Consider the following 24919-nt stretch of genomic DNA (forward strand, 5'->3'; position numbering starts at 1 on the left):
TGACCCATGACTCTGATTGCCCTCCAGCTCTGGCATTTGGCTTCTGTCCCTCCAGCCCTGACCCTGGGCTTGTTCCTAGACTCTGCTCACCCTGGACCCAGCTCTAACCGGTAGGCCAAACTCTCGCTTTAACCAGCAGGCCAGACTGCCTATGGCCCAATCTCTAACACTCCCATTAATTTCAAGGTGTTTTTTAGAATCCCACCAGGTGCCTATCAGCATCTCTAGGTACCTAAATAACCTTAGAAAACTGGCACTTAATGCCAAGTATATTCACGTAATGTGTTCAGTCTGAATGAATGTATCTTTTCCCATTTTTCTCTTGCCAACCTGCTTCTGCAGAACTAGCTGCCTTGCTTAGACACTGTAGATGAAATCCTGGCCACCTGAAGTCAATGCAAGTTTTGCCATTGATTTCAATAGGCACCAGGATATCACCCTTTATGCAGACTTGAAAAATACTTATCCTTAAATCCAACTTCTCATTTGGAAAAGCAGCCCTGAGACCTCTCAGTATTCATGTTACATGCCAAGGTGGTAATTTAAACATCCCTAAGGAGATATATATTTCCCATTTGAGAAAAAATTGGACTCTGTGAATCCCCAAAATGACAAAACTTTCTCCATAATACCTTATGTGGCGTCAAATTGACCTGTGATACTAGTTATAAAAGAAACACTGCCCCACAAGCAATACTTCCTGGAATCATGTGATTCCCAGCATCAGCAAACCATTACAATGTCATTTGCAGATTTTTCCGAGGACTCTGCTGTGATTAGCGCAACACTGTGCAGACACGTTGTCTGATAAATGAAAAATTTCAACATCACTCAAAGAAATCTACACACAAAATGAGCTCCTCGAAGTTGTAAATAGACATTTATTGCAAATAAAAATCCACATTCACATCATTAAACTCATTAATTTTAAGGAGATCATTTTACATGAAGAATCTGTATTCATCTGGGCTGCTGCTTTTATCAAAACAGCTGCTTATGACATGCATGTTTTTATTTAAATGTGGCAAGCCAAATACCTATCTAACTATAAAAGTTTTGATTTGGCTGATGACATAGTTCTGACACTTCCATTGCTTCATTTTCTCTGGATCTGACAGTACAGGCTCATCGAAAACCCCAAACCAACAATCTGGAAAACAAAGACATTTATGGTATTACTTGGCAGTCTTGGAAATCCCTGCATAGAATTGATACACAGTAAGAATATTTTGTTTGCAAATGTCTTGGATTTACATGCAGACTAAATCTGTGGTGGAGTAGATTTTTTCCAATGACTCTCACTAGAAGCATGACTCTAGAGTATTGGGATTTTAATGAAATCAGTATGTACCACAGGTAAGATTGCAGAGAAGATGGAAGACTTAAACTTTGTTTTAAAAAGATGATGGCCCATGTTGATGGGGGACCCTTCTTCAGACATGGGATTTTTAAATACAGCTATTCATTTTTGTTTTCTAAATCTCTGGAATAACTTCTCAGACTCTGGAGTATACCAAGATTTTAGTTTCTTTGACATCTTTCATCTTTTCTATTTTTACCTTTTGTGTGTTTCACTAGCTTTTATATTATATCTATACACACACATTATATACATATGTACTCAGACACCCTATCATTTTGGGTGCTAAATAGTCACATTACAAATATTTTAAATTTACCAGTAATCTGATCAGGCCAGAAATGTTGCATCTATTTAAGAACTAGCTGACTGAAATAAAATCTGACTAAGGCGCAGTTTTGATGCAGGAATTACTGGGTGCAATTCTGTGGCTGGGGTTATGCAGGAGGTCAGATCATTCAGTGGTTCTCAACCTGCAGCCTGCAGGCCGCTTGCGGCCCAGTCAGCACATATGCGGCCCACAATGGTAAATAGGTTGAGAACCAATTAGATGATCATAATGATCCCTTATGCCCTTAATTTATCACTATATGAAGGTTAAGTAAAAAGAGGTAAGATCCAAATAGTCATTTATGAAGCAACTAACAGTGTTTAACTTTTTCAAGAAATTTACAATGGAGAACATAGAGAATATACAGATCTAAAGCCAGACAAGGAGACAAATTCATTAGTGGCTAGTGTAAGCCACAGGCATATTCACTTGTGCCTGTGTTGACTTTGGTCCAATATCCCCAATTCAAGGAGAATATAGTTTAATTTATACAAATATCACAGTGAGTAAATGTATCAGTATGCTGATAGCAAAAAGAAGAGACAAGGAGAAGCTTTGGAAGAGCACTTGTTGAGTTTGGGAGGGGGTTGTTTTTGGGGGTGGAGACTGGTTAAGCAAGTGCCCTTTTAATGGCTATCATTTGAGATGTCGTAACACATTAACATCTTGATGGCAGAACTTCAGCGGGTGTAAAATGTCATAGATTCAGTGACGTCAATGGGAGCTATGACAATTTGCACCAGCTGAGGATCTTTCCCTTGGATTTTTGTTTGTTTGTTTTTTAGTCCTCTCATGATCAAGAGAGACAGCAGCAACGAACCATGCCCAAGTGGAGAACAGTGGCAGACTGTTGGCCAGAAGAAGCGGCATTTAAGGAGAAAACTGAGGTACAGCAACTGTAATTACTAAACTGAAGTGACTACAAGTTTATTTTTCATGGACAATTTAATTCATCACATACATTTTTACTACATTTAAAAAGTTCCTTTTGCATTTTCACAAATGATCTATTTTTCCTTATTTGTGCTTTGCAATTTTCATCTAAGTGATCCACCATAGGTAGCTTCTTGAAATAACACCCAGCTGTCACAGGCAGGCTGGTCCTTTAGGCAAGCTGAATTCAGCCTGGCTTCTGACCTAGCAGTTACCCTCAGCCTTGCCCCTGATCTAGCCATGGAGTGGCAATTAGTGATACCAACTGGATGTAATGGAGTGAGAGTAACTGACCCCAGTTGCAGAGGATTACTTAAACTCAGCTGAGTGGAGAAGGCCCAGAAGAGAGGAGGTATGGGAAGGGGTTTGGGCAGGTAGACTGAGGAAAGCCACAGTGATAGAACTGAGCCCTGTGGGGGGCAGACCCTGGAAAGGGGGCAAGATCCAGGGAGAGACCATACAGGAGAGAAGACTCTCCTATGGAGACAAACCCACAGAATAGGCTCCTGTGGTTGAGTAGCTCTGAGGTAGGGTTTCTACATGCCACAGAAGACTTCAGTTGCCCAAGAGGGCAGAAGAATTATTCAGATGTTTGGATTTTCATTTGGACCTTTTGGTTACCCTGGAGGAGATTTGAACTTTATGTGACTTGGCTGGAGGGCTGAGGCACGGAAGAGCCAGTGTGAGGCAGATGGTCAGTAAGCAGTGCTGGAAACGAGGACCCCGTGCAGCATCGCACCCTGACACAAAGGTGTGCTATGCATGGTGAGTACACGGCCTTATATGAAATGCCAAGTAAGAGGTTAGTTGCAAGTCATATCAAGCACTTCAGCTGTACTGAGTCTTTCCTGCTTACTATTATTTTTCTGGACATGGATTTTTTAGGTTGGGGCTCCTGCCCACTATTAGGCCAGGGAGAATAATTCTCTGCCAAAGCAGTGCTATAATTTAAAAACCTTTTCAGAATGAATTATGGATTCAGTACATGCAAAATGCTCTTTGTCATCCTCAAGTGTCTAATTTAAGGGGGGGGGGGGACTACAAAGAAGTAATAAAAAAAATGTGAAATAATGGAATGAGGCAAAGCAATTAAGTTCCCTGTTTCTTAGGCATAGACAGAACCTAACATTAGTCAGGTGGTTAACTAGATAACATCACTTTTCCCCCTCATTCCTTTAGAGTAAATGTATTGTGTCATTGTTCAGTAAATGAAGAAACAATTGAAATAAGTAGCCAAAATATTCCAATTGTATATTCTGCTCTTTACCTGCTTACCTCTAGGGGGGAACTGTATCCTCAGAACAATAATTCCACATCATAATCTCTCTATTATGTGAGGGCTGCAATTTAGTTACAATTGAGATGAATGTAGCTGACCTGAACTCTTGACAATACAAAGCTTTCTTAAATCAATGTATTTAGAAAGACAAGGTCGATGACTTTTTTTGGACCTGATCCAAAGCCCATTGGAAGGTCTGTTGACTTCAGTGGACTTCAAATCAGGGCCCATTAAAGCAATTTTTTAAAAAAAGGTTGAATGTCAGGTTCCAGCAAGTAGTAAAGGCTGAAATTGAGATGGTTCAGGGTGACAGTCTGGTTCAGATGAGCATCCCAAAGTTCAGACCAACTTCCAGCTCAGCTGGAAATCCCATAAGGATGGGTTCTCTTGTGAAATTTCTATCATTTCCTCTATCTAGTTGGGCCAGAAATAGAACAAGAATAGCATCTCTTTTGGTATTTTTGGCCGCTCTGTTTCTGCTGCTGACAAGAACCAGAAAATAAAAACACACATGGAAGTGAGAAAAGAAAAATATAAAAAAACCCCAAAAAACTGTATGATAGGGCTACTCCCTAGATCCACCCTCTGTGAGCAAGTGGGTAGGAAAGGAAGGGGTGAAAGGAGAATCTCTTGTTCTGCCACTTCACTGCCGGACAGCATACAAAGGACTGGAAGGAACCTCCTGGGTCATTAAGTCCACTTATTTGCTATTGCAGGCAACCCTATCATATAATCCTATTCAGACTCCATTTTAAAGCTATGTTGTTTGCCCCATTACCTTTAGTGGGAAGCTGTTCCAGAACCTCACTCCTGTCGTGGTTAGAAACCAGTAACTGTCCTGACGCACAGTAAGTAAACTATTCTCCTCCCAGCAAGTGGGAGGGACTAGGGAGAGGACTGTGACTCTCCTCGATATGCTGCTGGGGTTATGCAACTACGTACCAGCTCTTGCTCAGAGCCAATTGTAAAGTTACAATTTAGTCCTTAGGCTGTAATTTCTTTGCAGGAAGTGGGACGTGCAACCTGTTTGTACAGCGCCCACCACAGTAGGGTCCTGATCCTGAGGTCTTTAGCCTTACTGCAATATATCTAAATACTAAATGATAGTACAATTAGGAATGAGGTTAAAGCCAATTCACTTTTGCCTAATAGTAGAGCAATCCAGGTATTTTAATCCCAGTCCCAGCATACTTTCAAATGCAACACTTTGCTTGTCATCTAGTAAATATTTTAATGATTTGTACCTCAATAAATGCCAGTCCAAATGCGATCCCCATAAGTATGACCATATGGTGTTTGAAGAAATCAATTACCACAACGCTACATGGCTGAAAGAAAAGAAAAGATTAATTATGGGTAATATAAACTCATTAGGAGTACAGCCTCTAAAATCATTGGCTGCATGGGATAGCACTGGCCAAAAAGGTAATCCACCATGGGCAAGAGAAGCTGTTCTAATTTGCTCTGGTTTGTTACAAAGACAAAGAATACATCTGCAACCATCCTGTGCTCTGGGAGGAATATCTGTTCTTTCTCTTCCCAAATATGAATCTAGTATCCAAATATACACGTAGGGTAAAGTTTCAGAATAAAAGACACTGCTTCAGTGTCTAGGGTGGATACTGCCACATGCAAAATGAAGTAAAAATATCATTTGTGCTTATTTTCTCTGTCTAATCCCTTTTTATTAGAGAGGGGCCAAAGCTGTGAAGTTCGAGTCTGGAAGTGAGTCAATTTCCCATTACACTGATATTTGCATTTGCTATTCCAGGTCAGGTTTATTACAGGCTCAGAGCAGGATGATTGGATATGGAGCCACATTTAAATCCAAACTTTCTCAAATGTTCGAGGGGCTCAGGCTGGAAGTGGGATGGAATGAGCAATTCAGATCTGGAGTTCCAGTTTGAACCTCTCTGTATTTTTTTTATAAATGTACATATGCCTGTTCTTATCATGACTACATTTGCTCAAGTCGGTGACTAACTGCTCTTGCAAACTGAGGTGAAGACCAAGTGAGGCCCAGAGCCATCAAAACTACAGGGACCCTCCATCTCCACCACCCTCCCCTGCCCGACATGTGGATGGGCTTTCACTCTATTTTCTCCCCAGTGATAAACACGTTTATCTTTCTCTCAAAAAGGCTTTAAATTTAAATCTGACTCACTATTGCAGCAAGTCTCTAAATGGTGGGTTCGTTTCACAAGGATCCTGCCAATATCCACTCTTGCCCATAAAATTTGGTGGTTTGCACAAGGAATTTGTCTTGCACCCACAATAATTCATCTATATTTTCACGCTTGTATTCTCTGGGTCCATTTAGACCCTGACTGAACTTTGGCCAAAGAGGAACATACCATTTCATATTTCTGAATGTTAGGACTTGACTCTGCCACCCTACACACCTGCTGAATATACCCTTATTCACAAGCAGCTTTCCTTCAGTGACAATACTCAAAGAATGAATTAGTACTCAGCATAAATAAGGGTGGCAGAATCTGGCAATGAACTTCAATATTTATAAAAATCTAGCCCCCAAATTTGATATTTATAGAAATTGGCTATATAGGGGATGTAGATAATGGCAAAACCAGACATGTCGTAGCACTAATTTTCTAAAAATGCAGACATTTTATGCCTGTTTTCACTATTTTTCTCTGGATTTGCAGAGTTCTAATTTCCATGTAATGAGACAGATAAATCTTGAAATAGATGAATTGAGTTCCCTTCTCCCACCCTCCAATTTTTGTCTGAATCGCTCTTTGCTGCCTGTCATCATGCACCCTATCTTACTGTTATAATTAAATGCTGTAAGCTTTTCCAAGGGGTTCAGCTGGGGGAAATGGCCCCTCAAGTGTGCTGTCAGAAAACATGCAGCATTTCATTCCAGCGGATTCTATAACTGAGCGTGAACCTTTTTAAAAGAGATTAACAATCTCTTACACTGAAGCCTTTCATCCTGAAATAAGTACTTTAAAAGCTATGGGTCAAATCCTGGGCAAACATGTCTGACAATGTAGTTATCTTATTGTGTGGAATCCTGAGCCTGGGGTGAGAGAGGAGGTGAGTAATCCCCATAGCAATATGGAGCTGTCGCTAAGGCCTCCTGTCACTCAGAATCTTCACTGATGACCGCAAGCTGGGAACCCAGACAGGCTGCAGAGGTCCTTTGGGCACTGCACCACACTGTAGAAAGGCAGGCATGGCAGGGGGAATAGGTAGCAGCCAACAAGCATGCTGCACTGCACAACCGCTGGAGGAGAGGAAAATTTAACTACGGAAAACAGAACAAACCCTTTTCCTTTTCAAAAGTGTCAGGGGCTCTTTAATGACCAAACAAAGCAGACAGAACCTCGCTCTAAACCTCTTTTTGGAAAGTGCAATATGTAAAAATTGTACTTACCTTTTTATAAATGTATCTGTTAGAAGAAAAGATACAGAGATCTGTATTTTGGTCTTTCTGTGCACATTCACAGATCTTGAAATTACCATAAGGAGTATTAAAATTGCTCCCCCAATCTTCATATCCCTTCACCAAACCACAGCACTGATTCTGTAAAAGAGGAGAAATGGAGGGGTGAAAGGGAAGAATGGTGACTGAAAACAAGTCACATAAATCTGTTTTGCACTTGCAAACCTTACCAAAACATTGCATATCTAAGAGGCCCTTTGCGTACATGTATCAATGTCTTCTATCAATAATCAGAATGGCAGGTGAATTGTAGTCCATAAATAAAGAGGATGAAGAAGGAACAGATTTCCAATATACAATAAGAAAGAATCAGTAACATGGCTTTGGATTAATGACTGCATGTGCCACAACATAGCATGTAACAATGTTGGATGTTTTCAGAATTATGTTTTTTCCCTGCATTTTTTATTTGTATGTTAGACATAGCCAAAGTATTTCACATGTGAAAAAAAGCCAACCTGGAAAAAGACGATACAGACATATAAAAATGTGATAGCTAGAAAAATAACTACCTTAATGGATGGGTAGCCCAAGGAACCTAGGGCCAGAGAGGCTAGGGATTTGTTTTGGGTTTAAAAACCTAAACCAAATGTGGTTTTGGTTCAGGTTCTATTTTATCCAAACCATCAAAGTGCATGGGTGGAGGTAGGGCATCACAAAGTTCTGGTTTTAGCTCTTCTCTGTTTTAAAGGGCAGCTGGAACCACTCATCTTGTAGAGATGCAAACGTCATGGGACATCATAAAACAATCATGATTTACTAAAAAACAGAGCCACTATGGCTCTACTTCTACTTTTTCCAGAGAGACTCCTCATCCCTCCTGGGGGCTGTCTATGATATCATCAGCAATGGGTTGGGTCAGCAATAGGAGGGGGCAGCACAAGCTGTCTAAACACTGTCTGGCTACCATTCCCCTAGCATCCTGGCAATGTTCATAGGAAGAGTCCTTAAGCTCATCCCCTAAAGTCATGCGCTCTTATGGACCAGGCAATGCACACCCAGGCATAATAAGAATGAATGGTTCTGAGCACCAGCTGCTCTGGGGTGAACGGCCTGTCCCCTGATGCAAATGGAAGTTGAGAATATTCTGCACTTCTCAGGAGGCATCTTTCAGGATCAGATGCATCTTGAATGTTCCACCTTTTCGTGTTAAGCATGCATGGATATGAGCCTGGACATAAACCCACAGAAAAAACCTCTCTTTTCATCCTGTTTTATTTCTCTCTCTTTTACAATAAAATATAGCATTGCATGACTTTCTAGTACGGAAGAAAATATTTTAGATAAGCAACACATGGTGAATGTTCATTAAAATATGCTAATTTTTCTTTATGACTTACATAGTCCCTGACAGGCTCCCTTATCCCAGGAGTAAATTTGCCACTACAGACTGGTGGATGATTTTAAAATAGTAAAGGTTGGAGTAACAACTTGCCTTCAAAAGTTATTCAGCTTGGAACCAATGGCCGTCAACCCTCTTCTAAAGCATCTTATCTCACTGGTGGTGCTGTCACTGGGTGACATTTGTCATGGCAAAATAGTATCTGTCATTCTTTGAGTGCTGAAAAGATTATACAGATTGCATATCTATGTTGCTGCCATAGCTAGTTTGAATAGGGAGTGCAGCCAGATAGAGAGAGAACTTCCCTTAGATAGGGAGGCTTTTAATGCTGGGCGCAGTCTCTCCCTTGACGCAGGAGTCTGCCAGCTCTGAGTTATTGCCTCATTAGAGACCTGTAAAGTGAAGACCTCAGACTGGGGAAGGAAGGGAGGGTTAGGATTAGCAGAGCTTGTTATAATGTTATCGTTCTTTGTTTTGAATCCTCCTTAATAAAGTCTTTATACAACATTTGCTTTTTCCCATAAACCCATTATGTCGTCATTCCAACACCGCTTGGATCGATCATTTATTTTAAATAAGATATCAAATTTCAATGAACACAGGTAAAATGGTGTGTGATACGTAGCTCTGTGATGGGGTATACAAACCCCACACTGGGACGGAAGAGATTAAAGGACTAGATTGGGTCCAGGTAGATCTGCCATTCCAATCCCGCAGAGCATGCTCCAACTGGAGACAGGGTTGAAAAGGGAGCAACCCAGCTCAGAAAGGGGAGGCTGAGGAAGAATGCAGACCTACCCTGAAGGCTCCTGCAAAAATGGGGCTGGAGAAGCCTCCCTAAAGGCACAGTGCAGTATGCACAGCCCAACTGGGTCTGGCCGTTTTTGGTTTCCTTTTTCTTTTCCCCTTATCTGGGATCAGAAGCTGAGGGAAGGAAACTGTGTTAGGAAGAGACTCAGGGAAAGGCCCCTCCCAGAGGCCCAGTGCTGGTGATCCTCCTAGGCAACAGGGCCAGAACCTCAGTATAAGTGGGAAGGCCACGAGGCCCCCTCTTTCCTCTTCTTCCCGTGTGGCCCTGACCCTGCTTCTCCTCTTTCCCTCTGAGGCATGACTCCATGGCCAGGCCAGAAGCCGGAGCCAGGCTGTGGTAAGAGCTGCCAGGGAGCCCAGGCTGCTGTGAGAAGCCCCAGACCCTCTACCTGCCATGGGTGGGGGTCAGGGTGCCTGAAAGCAGCCCGCAGCCCGTGCCCCTGCCCCCTCGGGCACTCCGCCCAGGGCAGCTGAAAGGTTTGGGGCTCCCCACAACAGCTCGGGTTCCCTGGGCAGCTCTTATCATGGCCCGGCTCTGCTTCCGGCCTGGCCAGGGGGCAGGGCCTCAGGGGAAGAAGAGGAGCAATGGGTGGGGTCTCTTGGCTAGGGGGTGCTAAGACCCACCTCAACTCTATCCCCTCTAGGAAGAGGCTGGTGCCTCCGGCAGGGGCTGTGCTTGGTGGCAGGGGAGGTGATCACCTTATCAGCTTCCTGCATCAGGAAGCGCAGCCCCTGCTGCCACCGCTCCGTGCCTGCCCAAGATTTGCAGTTTTTTTGGGGGGGCAATGCGACGCCCAAACTACACCCATGTTAAAAATTGCGAGGCCATGGTCCCCTTGCCCCTCCCCCAGTTCCAGCATCCCTGCTCCTAGGGCCCTGGGTTGGAGCCCAGTGGAGCGGGTGTGCCTGGACTCTCCTACCACTGCCGCATGACCGAGTAAGTGCTAACCACTAGGCTCCTTGGCTCAGCGAGGACCCCTTTACAAGCTCCTTCTTTCATTGAGTATTTAGAAGAAATAAAAACTAAAACAAAGTACTTTAAATTCCATCCTCCTGTATCATGTTTGTGTTGGAAAGGAAGTTTTTCTGAAGGTAGAGAAAAATACTGAGACATTTCAGGCATCACTTAGGTGAGAAACTGAACAATCATTGACAGTCTAAACTAACGCAGACGCTACAGATAAGTGCTTCACCTATAGAGAGTAACCAAAGCCTTTGAGCAGGTGAGGCACTTTTTATATTGAGAATTTCTTTAGTATTTTTAAGAAGAAAATGAAAATGTTATTTATATTTTATGCCCAGCACTGGCCAAATTCTAAGGTCTTTTATTAGTTACTGCGTCCTTACGCAGGTAAATTTGAATAAAAGTTCTAAGATAGAGTTTAAAGATAGAGGGTGGTGACAGAATCACAGTCTAGCCTAGGGATGAATCTCCATTTGAGCACGGGGGTTCAAATTGCATCCCTCATGTCTCCATTGCTGTGAATCAAGAATCATAGATGTGAATCAGGTCTGTTTTCTCCAGAGAAGATAAGGTCCACTGGCACAGCAGTCAACAAACCTAGCATTATATGAGGTATTCAGAATGGTAGTAGAGACAGCTCCAAGATGCAAAGTTTGGTTCTTTATCTGACTTTGAGCAGTGTTTGAATCTAGGAATTTAGTCTTTCACTTTATTCAGAGTGACAAATTTTAGGTCTGGATCCAAATCCAAGATACTTTTAGACTGTAATCAAATCACCTCTTAACCTTCTCTTTGTTAACTAAATAGATTGAGCTCTCTGAGTCTGTCACTATAAGGCATGTTTTCTAAACTATCATTCATTCTTGTGGCTCCTGTCTGAACTATCTCCACTTTATCAACACTCTTCTTGAATTGTGGGCACAAGAACTGGGCACAGTATTCTAGCAGTAGTCATACCAGTTCCAAATACAGAGGTAAAATAACCTCTGTCTTTCTATTTGAGATTCCTAGTTTATGCATCCCAGGATTACAATAACTTTTGTAAGTAGCTATATGGGAAACAAATATTTACTAATGGGCTCCTCAGTCTAGAAGAGAAAGGTATAACATGATCCAGTGGCTGGAAGCTGAAGCTAGACAAATTAAGACTGGAAATATATATAAATTTTTGACAGTGAAGGTGAACCATTGGAACAATTTACCAAGGGTCATGGTGGATTCTTCATCGCTGACAATTTTAAGTCAAGATTGCTTTAGGGATTATTTTGGGTAAGTTCTATGGCCTGTATTACACAGGAGACCTGATAATCACAATGGTCCCTTCTGGCTTTGGAATCTATGAATCAAAGGGTACGTCTATACTTACCTCCGGGTTCGGCAGTAAGCAATCGATCTTCTGGGATCAATTTATTGTGTCTTGTCTGGACACGATAAATCGATCCCGGATCGATCCCGGAAGTGCTCGCTGTCGACGCCGGTACCCCTGCTCTGCGAGAGGAGTACGCGGAGTCAACGGGAGAGCCTGCCTGCCGCATGTGAACCTTTGGTAAGTACCTTTAAGTTCGAACTAAGGTACTTCGACTTCAGCTACGTTATTCACGTAGCTGAAGTTGCGTATCTTAGTTCGAACTCGGGGGTTAGTGTGGACCAGCCCAAAGACTGGATATGCTCAAATTCAGAGGCTTGGTTCAGGTATCTCTATAATGGTCTGTATTTGGTTATAGGCTGCAGACCCTGTACTCTCCATAGCAGTAAGAACAAAGCTTACAAAATCAATAGAATGAGTATGCAAACCCTGCAAAAGAGAGACAATATCTCTGGATCTTCTAAACTCAATAGATAATATCTGTGATCTTGTAAGCTCCATATTGGTATAACAAGTGCGGAGCTTACATGGGCCTTAGGAAGGGGCTGGAGACCTTTCAAGGAACAAGTGAGTCTGCAGACCTTGTAAATTCTCTTGGCAGCATGTGAAGACCTTGAAAGCTTTTTATTCATGGCTTTCTATGTTACTTACAAGAACTGCTGGGTGCTTCAAATTTTCTTGAGTAAGAGTGTTTGGATGAAGAAATTTACAGTATCTGTAGGCACGTGGCAGAGTTTGTAATCTTTGAACCAAAGTTATTTGGTTTACATAGCTCAAACTTAGGTTCTTTGAACCAGACAATTTAATTTATGGATCTTAGATACATAATATCCAGACTTTATAAACTCACATGGTCCTTAAGTGATTTACAAACTTTACATGGAACTTTGAAGTTCAAATAGTTGTAGTAAATGAGTCAACCATAAAACCTTCTAAAATATAGCTCAGTAGTTCTGAGAGAAAACAAATGAATATAACAAAGTTGGAATTTCTACACAAGCAGATATGATAATCCTAAAAAAAGAAGTGAGATAATTACCAAACATTCTCTTTTCTTCAAATGTGCATGTATCAAAAATGCTTAGTGCTCTGACAACATGCAGGTACTTAGATAATACAATAAAGACAGTGGGATAAAGACAGAGATACCAAACTTCCTCAAAATGTTCTTCTAGAAAGAGACTTTCATAAGAACATAAGAACGGCCGTATTGGGTCAGACCAAAGGTCCATCTAGCCCAGTATCCTGTCTACCGACAGTGGCCAATGCCAGGTGCCCCAGAGGGAGTGGACCTAACAGGCAATGATCAAGTGATCTCTCTCCTGCCATCCATCTCCATCCTCTGACAAACAGAGGCTAAGGACACCATTCCTTACCCATCTTGGCTAATAGCCATTAATGGACTTAACCACCATGAATTTATCCAGTTCTCTTTTAAACGCTGTTATAGTCCTAGCCTTCACAAACTTTCAGAAAGTTAAAGGATGACTCATATGTAAGCCCCTAGTCAGTGGCTCAGACCCTATGGCGGGGGGAGGGATGGGGGACTGGGCGTGGGGGACTGCATAGTGGTGGATCCAGGGAATATTCTAAACCAGAGACAACATGTGGGGCAGGGAAAGTGGGGTCATGTGTCTCCCCAGATTTGCTGCTTCGCTTGTACTGAGCATGCTCACACGGACTTCACATGCTCAGTAGCATCTGCTGAAGCCTCTGCCCTCACTCTGCTCCACCCCACTATCGGCAGATATGGATCGTCTTTGTGCTAAACCCCATCCCCAATTCTTACACAAACATCACTGCAGGGAAATCATCACAGGAAAGAACTCCAAGCCACACAAAGAGAATAGAATCCCCCTGTACAGTTTTTCAGCTGCATTTAGGGCAGTTTATGCTTTTTCAGAAGGGTGATACTCAACTCTGTGGCAGTGTAGCGATAAAACAAGGGTTAACTCTGCATCAGATGCAACAGACTAGACAGATAAAACCTGCCTTCAATTACCATTTTCTCAAACTTCTGAAACTTCTCTTGAAATACTTTAGAATCCTCAGTGACGGCTTGCAACTTCTTTGCCTCCTCGGAGAGAGTCTTGTTAAGTGTGCTTTCTATCTGGAAATCCAAGTGATATTATATTATAATAGTTCATACTGTGTGTAAAATATTGCAAAGAAATCAGCAAATGTGATTGAACCATACAGTACCTGAGACTTATACACTGCTCCCAAAATACCTGCTACGACCTGAAGGATCAGGATCAAAAGCAGTCCAATAAAAAACTAGCAAGAAAACAAAGAAGAAAAAAGTTAATACTTTTGACCAGCAAAAGATCATTTCTTCCAGCTTGGTGGCCAATTATTATTTACATGAATGGAAACTTTGGTAGAGCAAATTTACATCCTGGTGAGAGCTGATCAAAGTATTCATCCTAACTCAGTTTGAGAAAAAAATTGCCCTTTTTCTGTATACAAATGCCCTGGACCAGTGTAAGGGGTGATGTGGTGTTTCACTGTTCCAGGAGGAGCATTGGGAGCTGTTATGTCTCAGGCAGGCACAATCTATCCGAAGACTGCTAAGTTCACATGAGGACTGCATATTGTGCTCTATCCATTGGCATGGTACAGATTGCTGCCTTCCCCAGTACAAATGTTTTGTGCAGATCCATGTGTGACATTTTATGCAAATGATGTAATGCACTAATTTGCATATTTTGACAAACCAATCCCATAATGTTCAAGTTGTGGTGAATATACTTGCACTCCAAGCAGTATGGTGTAGGATGTAGAGCTGCATAGTACTTAGCAGCTGTGGTTAAGGATTCTGGGTAGATGGCTTGGTGCTGGGTAAGGCAAGCTGCAGGTGGGGGGCAGTCAGGTGTGACCTGGGGGCTATCTGAGGTGACTGGGGGGGGGGTGACAGTAGTGGGAAGCTGGGAGAAGATTGCAAGGGGGAAGCGGAGTGGGAGTTGGTTGGGGAGAAAGCTGGGAGCTGGCTAGGGGCTTTCTGGACCCAGTACTGGGTACCTCTCACCTTCTGTTCCCACATGGTTGACACTAACTGTTCCTTCCCCTCTGGGATCCAGAAGAGGGAGAAGGGTGAGGGGAGACAGAGTGCCCACAGTGGCCCTGGCACTCAGGACCAGCTTCGGGCCCATTCCCACAGCTGTCGGAACCAATGACATCTCAGTAGGGCTGAAACGATGTGAGTGTCACACCGGATGCATGGCACTTGGCAGCTTTACCCGTACACCAGCCCGTACACCAGTTTGAAAAGTTTAGGCAAAGGTTTTTCTTTCTGTGACCCTACCAAGATCAGCATGCATTGACTTTCCTTCATTGCACCACAGCACCCCAGGAAACCAAGGACCATAATGATGGAGCCCACTGCTATCATCAGGTCAACAGCTGAAAACAGGCTACTATCTAAATTGAGATCCTGTAGAGAGAGAGAAACAAAAGCTCAGCTGTAAGAAAATCCTTTCTAGAAGAAGGGTAATTTGTTAGATAACCTGATCTACCTCTCCCTACCCCCCCCCCCAAAAGAGGGTGCCTTTGTAGTTGAGGATAGGGAACTGTTATGTATGGATTAATCAATCAGGGTGACATTCTCTCATGAGTAGAGGACACCCCTAAGGCCTGTGAACCCATTTCAGCCCTATTTTGACAGTTTAAGGAATTAGCAGTCCATTGTCTTTGTGCTGGCCCTCTGTACAGGGGTGAATTTCACCTTTAGTGAATAAACAGAGGTCTTTTGTCTTAAATATGATTTGTTCTGTTTTCAGCCAATAAATATTTGTTTTTACTTTATGTAGAAAAAAATGATTACCTGGAAAAATTCTGTTATTAATCTAGTGTTGGGGGGGGGGGGGGAGTTCTTCATGACAATCCCAGAAATGCACTCACTTACTCTGTTGCACTTCCTGTGAGAGCACTATCCAGAATAGTACTGGATACACAAGAGGGTAAGGTCAGATACATTTTTCCAAGGCTTCTATTTGTTTTAAACTGGTTCTTCAGTATTACTCTAAGGAATGGTGTCTGTATTTTGATGTGTGTGATATTTAAGCAAATGATTCCTATAATTCAATATAATTAAATATCAATTTATTCAGTTCTGATTGGGCATGAGCAGGGCTGTAGGCCAATATTGAGAGAAACCTTCAAAGAATATTTTCCTCACTGTTGCCAAGATTAGTAACAATGTCTGGAAGTTGTCACATTTATCTTCTGATGGAAATAGCAAAGGTGCATATAGACTAGTATAATATGAGGAATGCAGTGTGCTTTACTTTTCCAAGCTGAAATAAACCTCCTATTTACTGTTAGAGAGCTGTATTCATCTAGCCAAATCCTGAAATTGTTACTCAGTAAAATAATCAGACAAAATGCACATTGACTTTGAATGGGAACTTTGCCTGAGTGAAGACTGGAAATGATGTGTAAGGACTTCAAGATTTGGTCTCCAACTCTTAATTCTGCAGGCAGCAATTGAAGCAATTCATCTATTTAGAACTAGGGATCCAGTTCAGGAAAGCACTTAGGTACACACTTAAATACTGTCCTGAATAGAAATGCTTTCCTGACTCGTGGCCTTGCAGAGCACAGTTGTGATTAAGATGCCCAGGTATATAAGGCCATTTGGGGAAGTGTGCTGTATAAAGTCAATAAAACATGTGTAGCAACTTGAGCCTCTGTAGAAGATTGGAAGATTTGAGACTGGAACTTGTCTTCTATCCTCTTATGTAATAAAGAAGCTCAAAGCTCTCCACTTCTCCACCACCAATGACTTTATATAAAATATGACCATATTTCATTGTACCAGGGGACTCTATAACAAATATGCAGTGTGTTCTTTCATGTCCACACTCTGGCAAAGGTGGGAGTTCACTCTGAGATTGACTGGCTGCAACACAGCCAGCCACCAGAGGTAGGACGCCAACATCTTTTTTTTTTTTTTTTTTTTATAAATTGTAAATGTGAAAATGTTGATCAAAGACATATTGTTCTTGATTGATGGGAAAAGTGCCCTGGCTCATGGTATGGCAACAGACTGGCAATCAGATGTCTTGGCACTTTAATCAGCCCTATAAAATCAACCTGGAAGTTGGAAAAATTGTTTCCAACATGGATAGCTATTTTTTTTTCACTTCTGGAATCAGTCAAGAAGCATTTTGAGAACAAAATTACTCACAAAGTCTCAAACCCATTTATCTCCCTCTGGCCCAGATTCATGCACTGAAGAAAAGAGTTATGTTTCTCACGATTTTGGAGCTGGATGTGTCCCCCCCCCCCATATCAATATAGTAAATATTAAAAGCTCAGAGCGCATACTAGTCCACTAAGCCCCTCTGTGCTATCGAACCAGCCTCTCACTGAGGGAGATTCCTGAGCAGTGGCAGATGGAAGAGTTGCTGTTAGAGTGTGACTCCAATGGAACTTTGCTGTCAGGGACCATGGACAGTAGGTTGCAGGGGGCCCCAGAACCACTGAAGAAGCAAAGGGACTCCACATAGAAGGCATTGGCCTCTGGTAGATTCCTCAGAAACCTGGGTGAACTTTGTGCTTATTTTGTAAGGAGGGATGGTGGTAGGTGAAAAGCCAGTGAACTAATCCAAATAAACTCCATGAAGGGGACCTTGGGCAGTGTTCCTCTCCTCTCGTCTCCAGCAGGATTTCTGCAGGAAAGGACTTTATAAGGACTTTTTGATTTGGCTACCTTAGGGCCCTGTACTGCAAATCCTTACTCATGCAGTAAAAAGGGTTACAGGATCAGGCCTCATATTTTTACAGTTCCATTGGAAACATAGGAAAAATATTTCTTACATGTAAAGGCTAAAATTGCTCAGGCATTAGACATCCCACTTTTGAGGAAGGGTTAGAAAGCAGAAAATTCACTGGAAAATTCAAAAAGGTTCCGGAGTGCACTTCTTTTTCTAAAAAAATTTGGACTGACTTTTGAGGGGACTATTTGTTATGTGGGTATTGATCTTTTTCCCACATTGAAATCAATGGCCCAATTCCCTTTGACTTCAACGGGAGCAAGATCAGGACCATGTCACACAATAGCTTTGCCACCAACACTGTAAACGTATATAGTAGTAGTACCATAAAGAAAAGCTCACTGCACACATACCTCTGCAATTGTACCATTCATTACATCTGACCACCTGACTGATCCCTCTTATTTAATGTTAGAGATCATAATTTGGTTACTATGCACACACACCAGTCACCTCACTGAAAGGCTAGCAAGCTCATGGAAATTACTGTGGAAAATGAATGTGTGTTTATTAGCTGACCCAATGCTTTAGCATTTTAGGCTGAAAAAAAGTGTTTTTTTTTTTTTTTTTTTTTTAGGACAGAATACATTTACCTCCTGAGCAGCTTTGCTTACACGCATCCAGATAGAGACCCCCAGAATAATGCAGCCACACATCTGCAGGGAAAAAACATCAGTAATAATAATATCTAGCTCTCATCTATAGCACTTTCCATCACTAGCACTCAAAGCGCTTTACAAAGGAGATCAGTATCATTATCCCCATTTTACAGTTGGGGAAACTGAGGCAGACAGCGGAGAAGTTCTTTGGCCATGTTTGCCCAGCAGTTCAGTAGCAGAGCTGAGTCTCTGCCCATTAGGTCACACTGCCTCCCTGTACACACACTCAACATCCCCAACTGTACCAGGTACCTGCAGAAATACTGAAATTATCTGTACGGCAAAGTGAAAAAAAGATCAACAGCCTACAGCTCAGGATACAGCTTCACAGCCGGAAACATTCATAAATGGCAGCTGAATTTCCCTCACTCACCCCAGTGGTGCAGTGTGCTGTGCACCAGCTGCCTGATGGTCCAATTCCAGAAGTTCCTACAGTTCAGTGATGATTTATGTATGTGGTTTGAGAGGCACTTTGTGATCCCGTGGGATGAGGGTGTATATAAATGTACAATGTTATAATAGTTAGAGAACACAGTATATACCAGAGTTGTAAAAAAAGATAATTTCTCATATCAGGGCCATCCACATGGAGGCCCCCTACCCCCAACAGCCTTTTGTTTCCTGGCACTGTTTCTCTAATGAAACTGCACTACCAAGGACTCCCTCTGCCAACAGCCTTCCCAAGCTGCATTGCCTTTTCCAGATAAGTACTGCAGGACCAGAGACGGGATGGTGTGCATTCCCCCACCCCCCTTAGCCCACCCACTCTTTCCACTTAGCTTAGCCAATACTTGACCCAACCCAATGGGTTCCAACCCTGCAGGCAGCTCTCCACAGACTGGTAGGAAGTGAGAAATAGTACTGGGTGCAGGACAGATACATTCCCGTGGGCCCAATATGGCCTAATATTAATGATCAAGTATCAAATATTGAAGTCCTCCCTCACTTTTTATTCAGGTAAACTTTCACTGATTTCATGTTTTTTTTAATTATGTCCCTAGGAGTTTGATTGGTGACTTAGTAAAATCTGAGAAGGATTTCAGGATTTGGTCCTGAGTGACCCACCCATCCCGTGTTTTTTATTAGCTGCAGTGGCTGACTACAAACAACCATGTGCAGATCCTGGTTTCCAAGAATAATATCAGCATTGCATATCAAGCAGGGGTGTACTGTACCCAACTGGAGACATGCCCAGCTAGTTGCAAGCATACGTCCTGTGGCCTTTCAGATATCCTCCTCAGACCAGAGAAGAAGACCTTAATGACTGGATGAAGGATTAGTAGGCAGGCAAAGGGCCCGACTCTCCTCTCGCTAACTGTGATGAAACTCAGATTAGAACCACTGAAATAAAGATAGTTATACTAGTATAAGAGGAGAACCAGATCCAAAGAATGTACTGGCTTGAAAGAATGGAGGGGATGTGGGGAGTGGAGAAAGAAAAATCATTTAAGGACAGACTGCCACGTTTACACAAGTTCAGCACTACCTTGCTGTGTCCCGTTAGTGGTCACTTTAAGTAAGGGTGGTAGAAGATGACCTTTACATTTTTGAGAGAGATGATGATATCGGCGTCTCAGTAAGATTGTGACCATTCCTGGTCATTCTAAAGTAAAATTGTTATTTTTATAATTTTTAGACAATTTTCCTTAAAAAAAACCCTCACCCACTAAAAGGGCCAGTATAATACTCAATCTCAAATCCCATAATGACTTTAGCAGATTATTTAATGTGGAACATGGCCAATACTCAAACCTGAACACTACATTTTTTTCTGCTTCAAAGTAAAAGTCCTGTAAGTACATTAGTATTTAGTCTGTTTATAGGCTTTTATATCTGAACAAGAGGAAACAATAAAAAGAGAGGATATTATTTGCTACAGCTCACGTTATCAAATTTTAACTAGAACTTCCATTGAAATCAATGGTGACTTTGGCTTAAAAACTGATGGTATTATATGACCCCATGTTCAGGCGTTGGTCTATGTCACTGAGTAAAATATTTGGTTATGTACCAGACATTATGGGCTTTAGTCACTTCAATGGCACTTCTCATGTGAGAAAGTACATTTGGTCTAAACTCATGAACAAAATTTGACCCACAATATTATTAATGACTTATTACTACCACAGAAATATATCTGTAATAATAAAATGAATAATGGGCCAGAACTAGATTTTCCATTTAGTGGGAAACTCCAATTTCAAAATGTTTCCTTTCCAAAATAAAAGAGAACCAAAAATTGTTGCAGTTTCCTGAAAAATTATGAAATTCACCCCCACCACACACAGAAATAGTTTCAGGTCAATCAAAATGTTTTGCTTTAATAAAGTCTACATATTTCATTCCAATTTAGACTTTCTTCTATAAAACCCAATTTAAAAAAAATCTGAAACAAAAAGTAGTTTCAAAATGAAAAAAAAATGAAGCATTACATTCTGAGAGGGTCAAAACACAATGTCTCAACCTTATCGGAATGCTCCATTCTGTTTTTTTTTTCCAAATGAAATTTTGTCAGAATCAATACATGTTGACAAAATGTTTCATTTTTGACAAATCTGCATTTTTGGATGGAAAAATGTGCCATCAGAAAATTTCCAACCAGTTCTATGGGTAAAAGCAAATAACTGAGGGCTATATTGTGGCTTTGCCACAAGCCCTGATCAAGTAGCTGAACTGCCTCAGGAGCAGACCAGTGCCCAGACTGTGTCTCACAGGGTCACAGTCTGGTGCCTGGTTCCCCACCCCCTTCCTTCAAAGGCAAGGGCAGTAATCTATGCAAGCCCTACACTTGATGCAGATGTGCTGACGGTGGTGTCTGACTAGAATATTAGGGCTCCACCCATTCCCTACCCACATAGGTAGGTGAGGGAGTTGCAATTGCATGGAGATTGCACTCCTCCCTGCACTGCTTCATGTATTGTAGGCAGCCTGGGTAAAGAAGCAAGGAGGAGACTTACACACCCTTATTCACATCATGGATGCATAGGGAGGGATGGCTCAGTGGTTTGAGCATTGGCCTGCTAAACCCAAGGTTGTGAGTTCAATCCTTGAGAGGGCCACTTAGGGATCTGGGGCAAAATCAGTACTCGATCCTGCTGGTGAAGGCAGGGGGCTGGACTTGATGACCTTTCAAGGTCTGTTCTAGGAGATAGGATATATTTATTTATAGGCTGGAAATCAGAAGGTTTCTAACTCTCAGAGGAGTGAGGTTCTGGAACAGCCAGTAGGAGTTGCGGAGGCAAACAACCTAACTAGTTTTAAGATGAAGCTTGATAAGTTTATGAATGGGCTTGTATGACAGGATTGCCTGTGATGGCAGGGGATTGGACTCAATGACCCAGGAGATCCCTTCCAGTCCTATGTCCTTACAGGAGTCCTGAATAAAGCTCTGCCTTGATTTTGTTGAAATTCAATATACTAAAAAGTACTCAAGTGCCAATAGCTGTTCTGAGGCTGATGGTACCTTAGCTTCCTATTATAAGCTCATTTTTTCAACCCCACACTGGGGGGGCAGTGCAAGTTGGTTGGATTGTTGGCACTTTTGGCAATGCCAGTAGACCCAGTGCTCTGCCCACTTCTGGACAGTGCCAGGATGAGTGTGCTTGGGGAACACTGGCTAAAAGCTACTGTTCTCCCTGCTGAATTCTGAGTACTTCCACAGAATGTGGACATGGGAGAAATGCAAAATGACTTTTTTGTTTCTGTTTTCACCAAAAAGGTTAGTAGCAATTGGACCTCTAACATAGTAAACACCAGTGAAAATGAGGTAGGATCTGAGGTTGAAATAGGGAAAGCACAAGTTAAAAATTACTTGGACAAGTTAGATGTCTTCAAGTTGGCAGGACCTGATGAAATACACTCTAGAATACTCAAGGGGCTGACTGAGGAGAAATCTGAGACATTAGCGATTATCTTTGAAAACTCATGGAAGACGGGAAAGATTCCAGAGGACTGGAAAAGGGCAAATATAGTGCCAATCTATAAAAATGGGAATAAGGACAACCTGGGGAATTACAGACTAGTCATCTTAACTTCAGTACCCAGAAAGATAATGGAGCAAATAATCAAGCAACCAGTTTGCAAACACCTAGAAGATAATAAGGTGATAAGTAACAGTCAACATGGATTTGTCAAGAACAAATCATGTCAAACCAACCTAATAGCTCATGTCAAAATAACCTAATAGTGACAGGGTAACAAGCCTTGCAGATGGAGGGAAGCAGTAGATGTGGTATATCTTGACTTCAGTAAGGCTTTTGATACTGTATAGCATGACCTTCTCATAAACAAACTAGGAAAACATAGTCTAGATGGAGCTATAAGGTGAGTGCATAACTGGCTGGAAAACCATTTCCAGAGTAATCAGTTGTTCAAAGTAAAGCTGGAAGGGCATATGGGGTCCTGCAGGGACAGGTCTTGGGTCTGGTTCTGTTCAACATCTTCATAAATGATTTAGATAATGGCATAGAGAGTACACTTATGAAGTTTGCAGACAATACCAAGCTGGGGGAGCTTGCAAATGCTTTGGAGGATAGGATTAAAATTGAAAATGATCTGGACAAACTGCAGAAATGGTCTGAAGTAAATAGGATGAAATTCAATGAGGACAAATGCAAAGTACTTCACTTGGGAAAGAACAATCAACTGCATACAGGAACTCCTTGCTTAAAGTTGTAGTTATGTTCCTGAAAAATGCTACTTTAAGTGAAACAATGTTAAGTGAATCCAATTTCCCCATAAGAATGAATGTAAATAGATGAAAGATTAGACAAATTGTAAATAGGTAAATTAATGTAAATAGGTAAACAAATGAATGTAAACAGATTAGACACACCTGTCAGGAATGGTCTAGTTATTACATAGTCCTGCCTTGAGTGCAGCAGACCAGACTACATGACTGTTGAGGTCACATCTATGTTCAGCTTAAACTTTAAACACACTCAAAATCAGCCTGGGCTAGGTCTGAGTTCACAAACCAGCACTGGCTCATTAGAAGTTTATTTATTGTGTCCCCAAGGCATCAAAGACTTTTGCAAACTCTATCTGGCTAGCCACAAACTTTCAGAAGCTACTGTTTGTGGTTCCTTTTGAGTTTTGTTTTCTGTTCACTGGGAAAGATCCCCTGAGGAAAGTCCTGTGGTGTAGCTACTAACTTCCGGTTTCAGTGTCCCGTTTGTCAACCTGTCACATCTCTTGCCTAAGGGTTGACAAGATTCAGCCATGAGAAGACTGGTTTATTTGAACTCAAACCTTTCAAAAACTTCCAGGTCTGCAAACAAGTAAAGACACAACAAGTATGGAGATCTGTTTCAAACCAAACTCAGAAGGCTTCATGCTGCTCTTCTTTTACATCAGGCCTGGATTCTACTCTCTCACATACTCCATCCACTTCAATATAATTACCCCTAATACACACTATTGCAATCTGTCAGCTTGCCAAAGCCAAAGTAAGAGACTTGGTGCAAGACAGAGCCAAAATAAGACACATACAAAAATTATTCCTGCAAAAGATTTAAAAATGCTTCTATAAAATGATTCTAACCCCTGATGTAAATAATTTACAACAGTAAAACCGAGATAGTTCATATGTAACATAGGCAACTTTTGGACTATAATGAGTGACGTCCCTCAAAATGAGGGCACTTGCAATATGTCGTCACAAAAACTAGATCTCTAATTTTGAATGTACAAAAAATGCAGGCATTTACTTAGCATTGAAAATGAAAGAAAACCAGAGACTACGCTAATGTTGCTGATAAGCTGAAGTTAAATGGATTCTCTCTCCCCTCTGCTCTACCTATTTCCAATCATACTCTAGTTTTTTATTTATATCTAATTTCCTTTATAACTGCTGCTGCTATATTCCCTGAATACGGTGGGCTCTGGTTCCCATACCACTATTAGTAACTTAAACATCAACTTACCCAGAACAAAAAGTTGAAGATGAACATGGAATATTTCATGCAGCTGCTCACCCCTGCCATTTTCAAAAGCTAGTGAAACCAAAATTGCAGAGAAAGGTTTTACAGGAGCTCTTCCTCTCGCTCTCGCTCTCTCTCTTTTTTTTTTTTTTTTAAACTCTTCGAAAAGCTCTGAGGCTGTATTCTGTGCTCTGATACCAAAAGTCTTGGAGGAAAGCAGTTACAATTATTTAATCAATACATATGCCCTGGGTAAATATTAACCAAGCACCCAAAAGCACCACCAAGTGTTATCTCTGAATATGTGCATAGGCATGTTCTCTTGCTCTGTCTACAGGATTGGACGCTTTTATGTTTGCATTCTTATTTTCCATACCTCAAAAGTAAACAGATACTACAGGATAAGGCATAATATCAAAAGTGGAGGAGAGGAAATAAAAATGTAAAATGTTTATAGGGTTAGTTTTAAGAGAATCTAACATTAAATGCTAAACACTTGCACTTCTAATGCCTCTAAAAATTACAAGATTTGCTCTGTTTCATCACTTTATTTACACATTGCCAGAATTCATAGACCTCCCCTCAATCCTGCTCCAAACATCCAGCCTAAGTAATGGGATGGATGCTGGCTTTCTCTGCACAGGAGTGGGAGAGAGGAATCTGCCACCATTATTTCAATCTCAATGCCCTCTCCAGACTGCTCCCGGC

The 24919-nt window shown here is 41.7% G+C and overlaps 1 protein-coding gene across 1 annotated transcript; it reads right to left on the bottom strand.

Annotated features, from left to right (window-relative positions):
* Positions 1-902: 902 nt before the first annotated feature.
* TSPAN8 (tetraspanin 8) lies at positions 903-24415 on the bottom strand. Its single transcript, XM_034755014.1, has 8 exons — positions 24215-24415; positions 18225-18287; positions 15159-15287; positions 14057-14131; positions 13857-13964; positions 7304-7453; positions 5148-5231; positions 903-1150 (listed from the first exon to the last, which is right to left on the bottom strand). Exons 1-8 carry the CDS (start codon positions 24272-24274, stop codon positions 1097-1099), a joined length of 723 nt encoding a protein of 240 aa, XP_034610905.1. The 5' UTR covers positions 24275-24415; the 3' UTR covers positions 903-1096.
* Positions 24416-24919: the final 504 nt, after the last annotated feature.

This window comes from Trachemys scripta, chromosome 1, assembly GCF_013100865.1.
Source record: "Trachemys scripta elegans isolate TJP31775 chromosome 1, CAS_Tse_1.0, whole genome shotgun sequence".
In the NCBI taxonomy this organism is placed as follows: Eukaryota; Metazoa; Chordata; order Testudines; family Emydidae; genus Trachemys; species Trachemys scripta.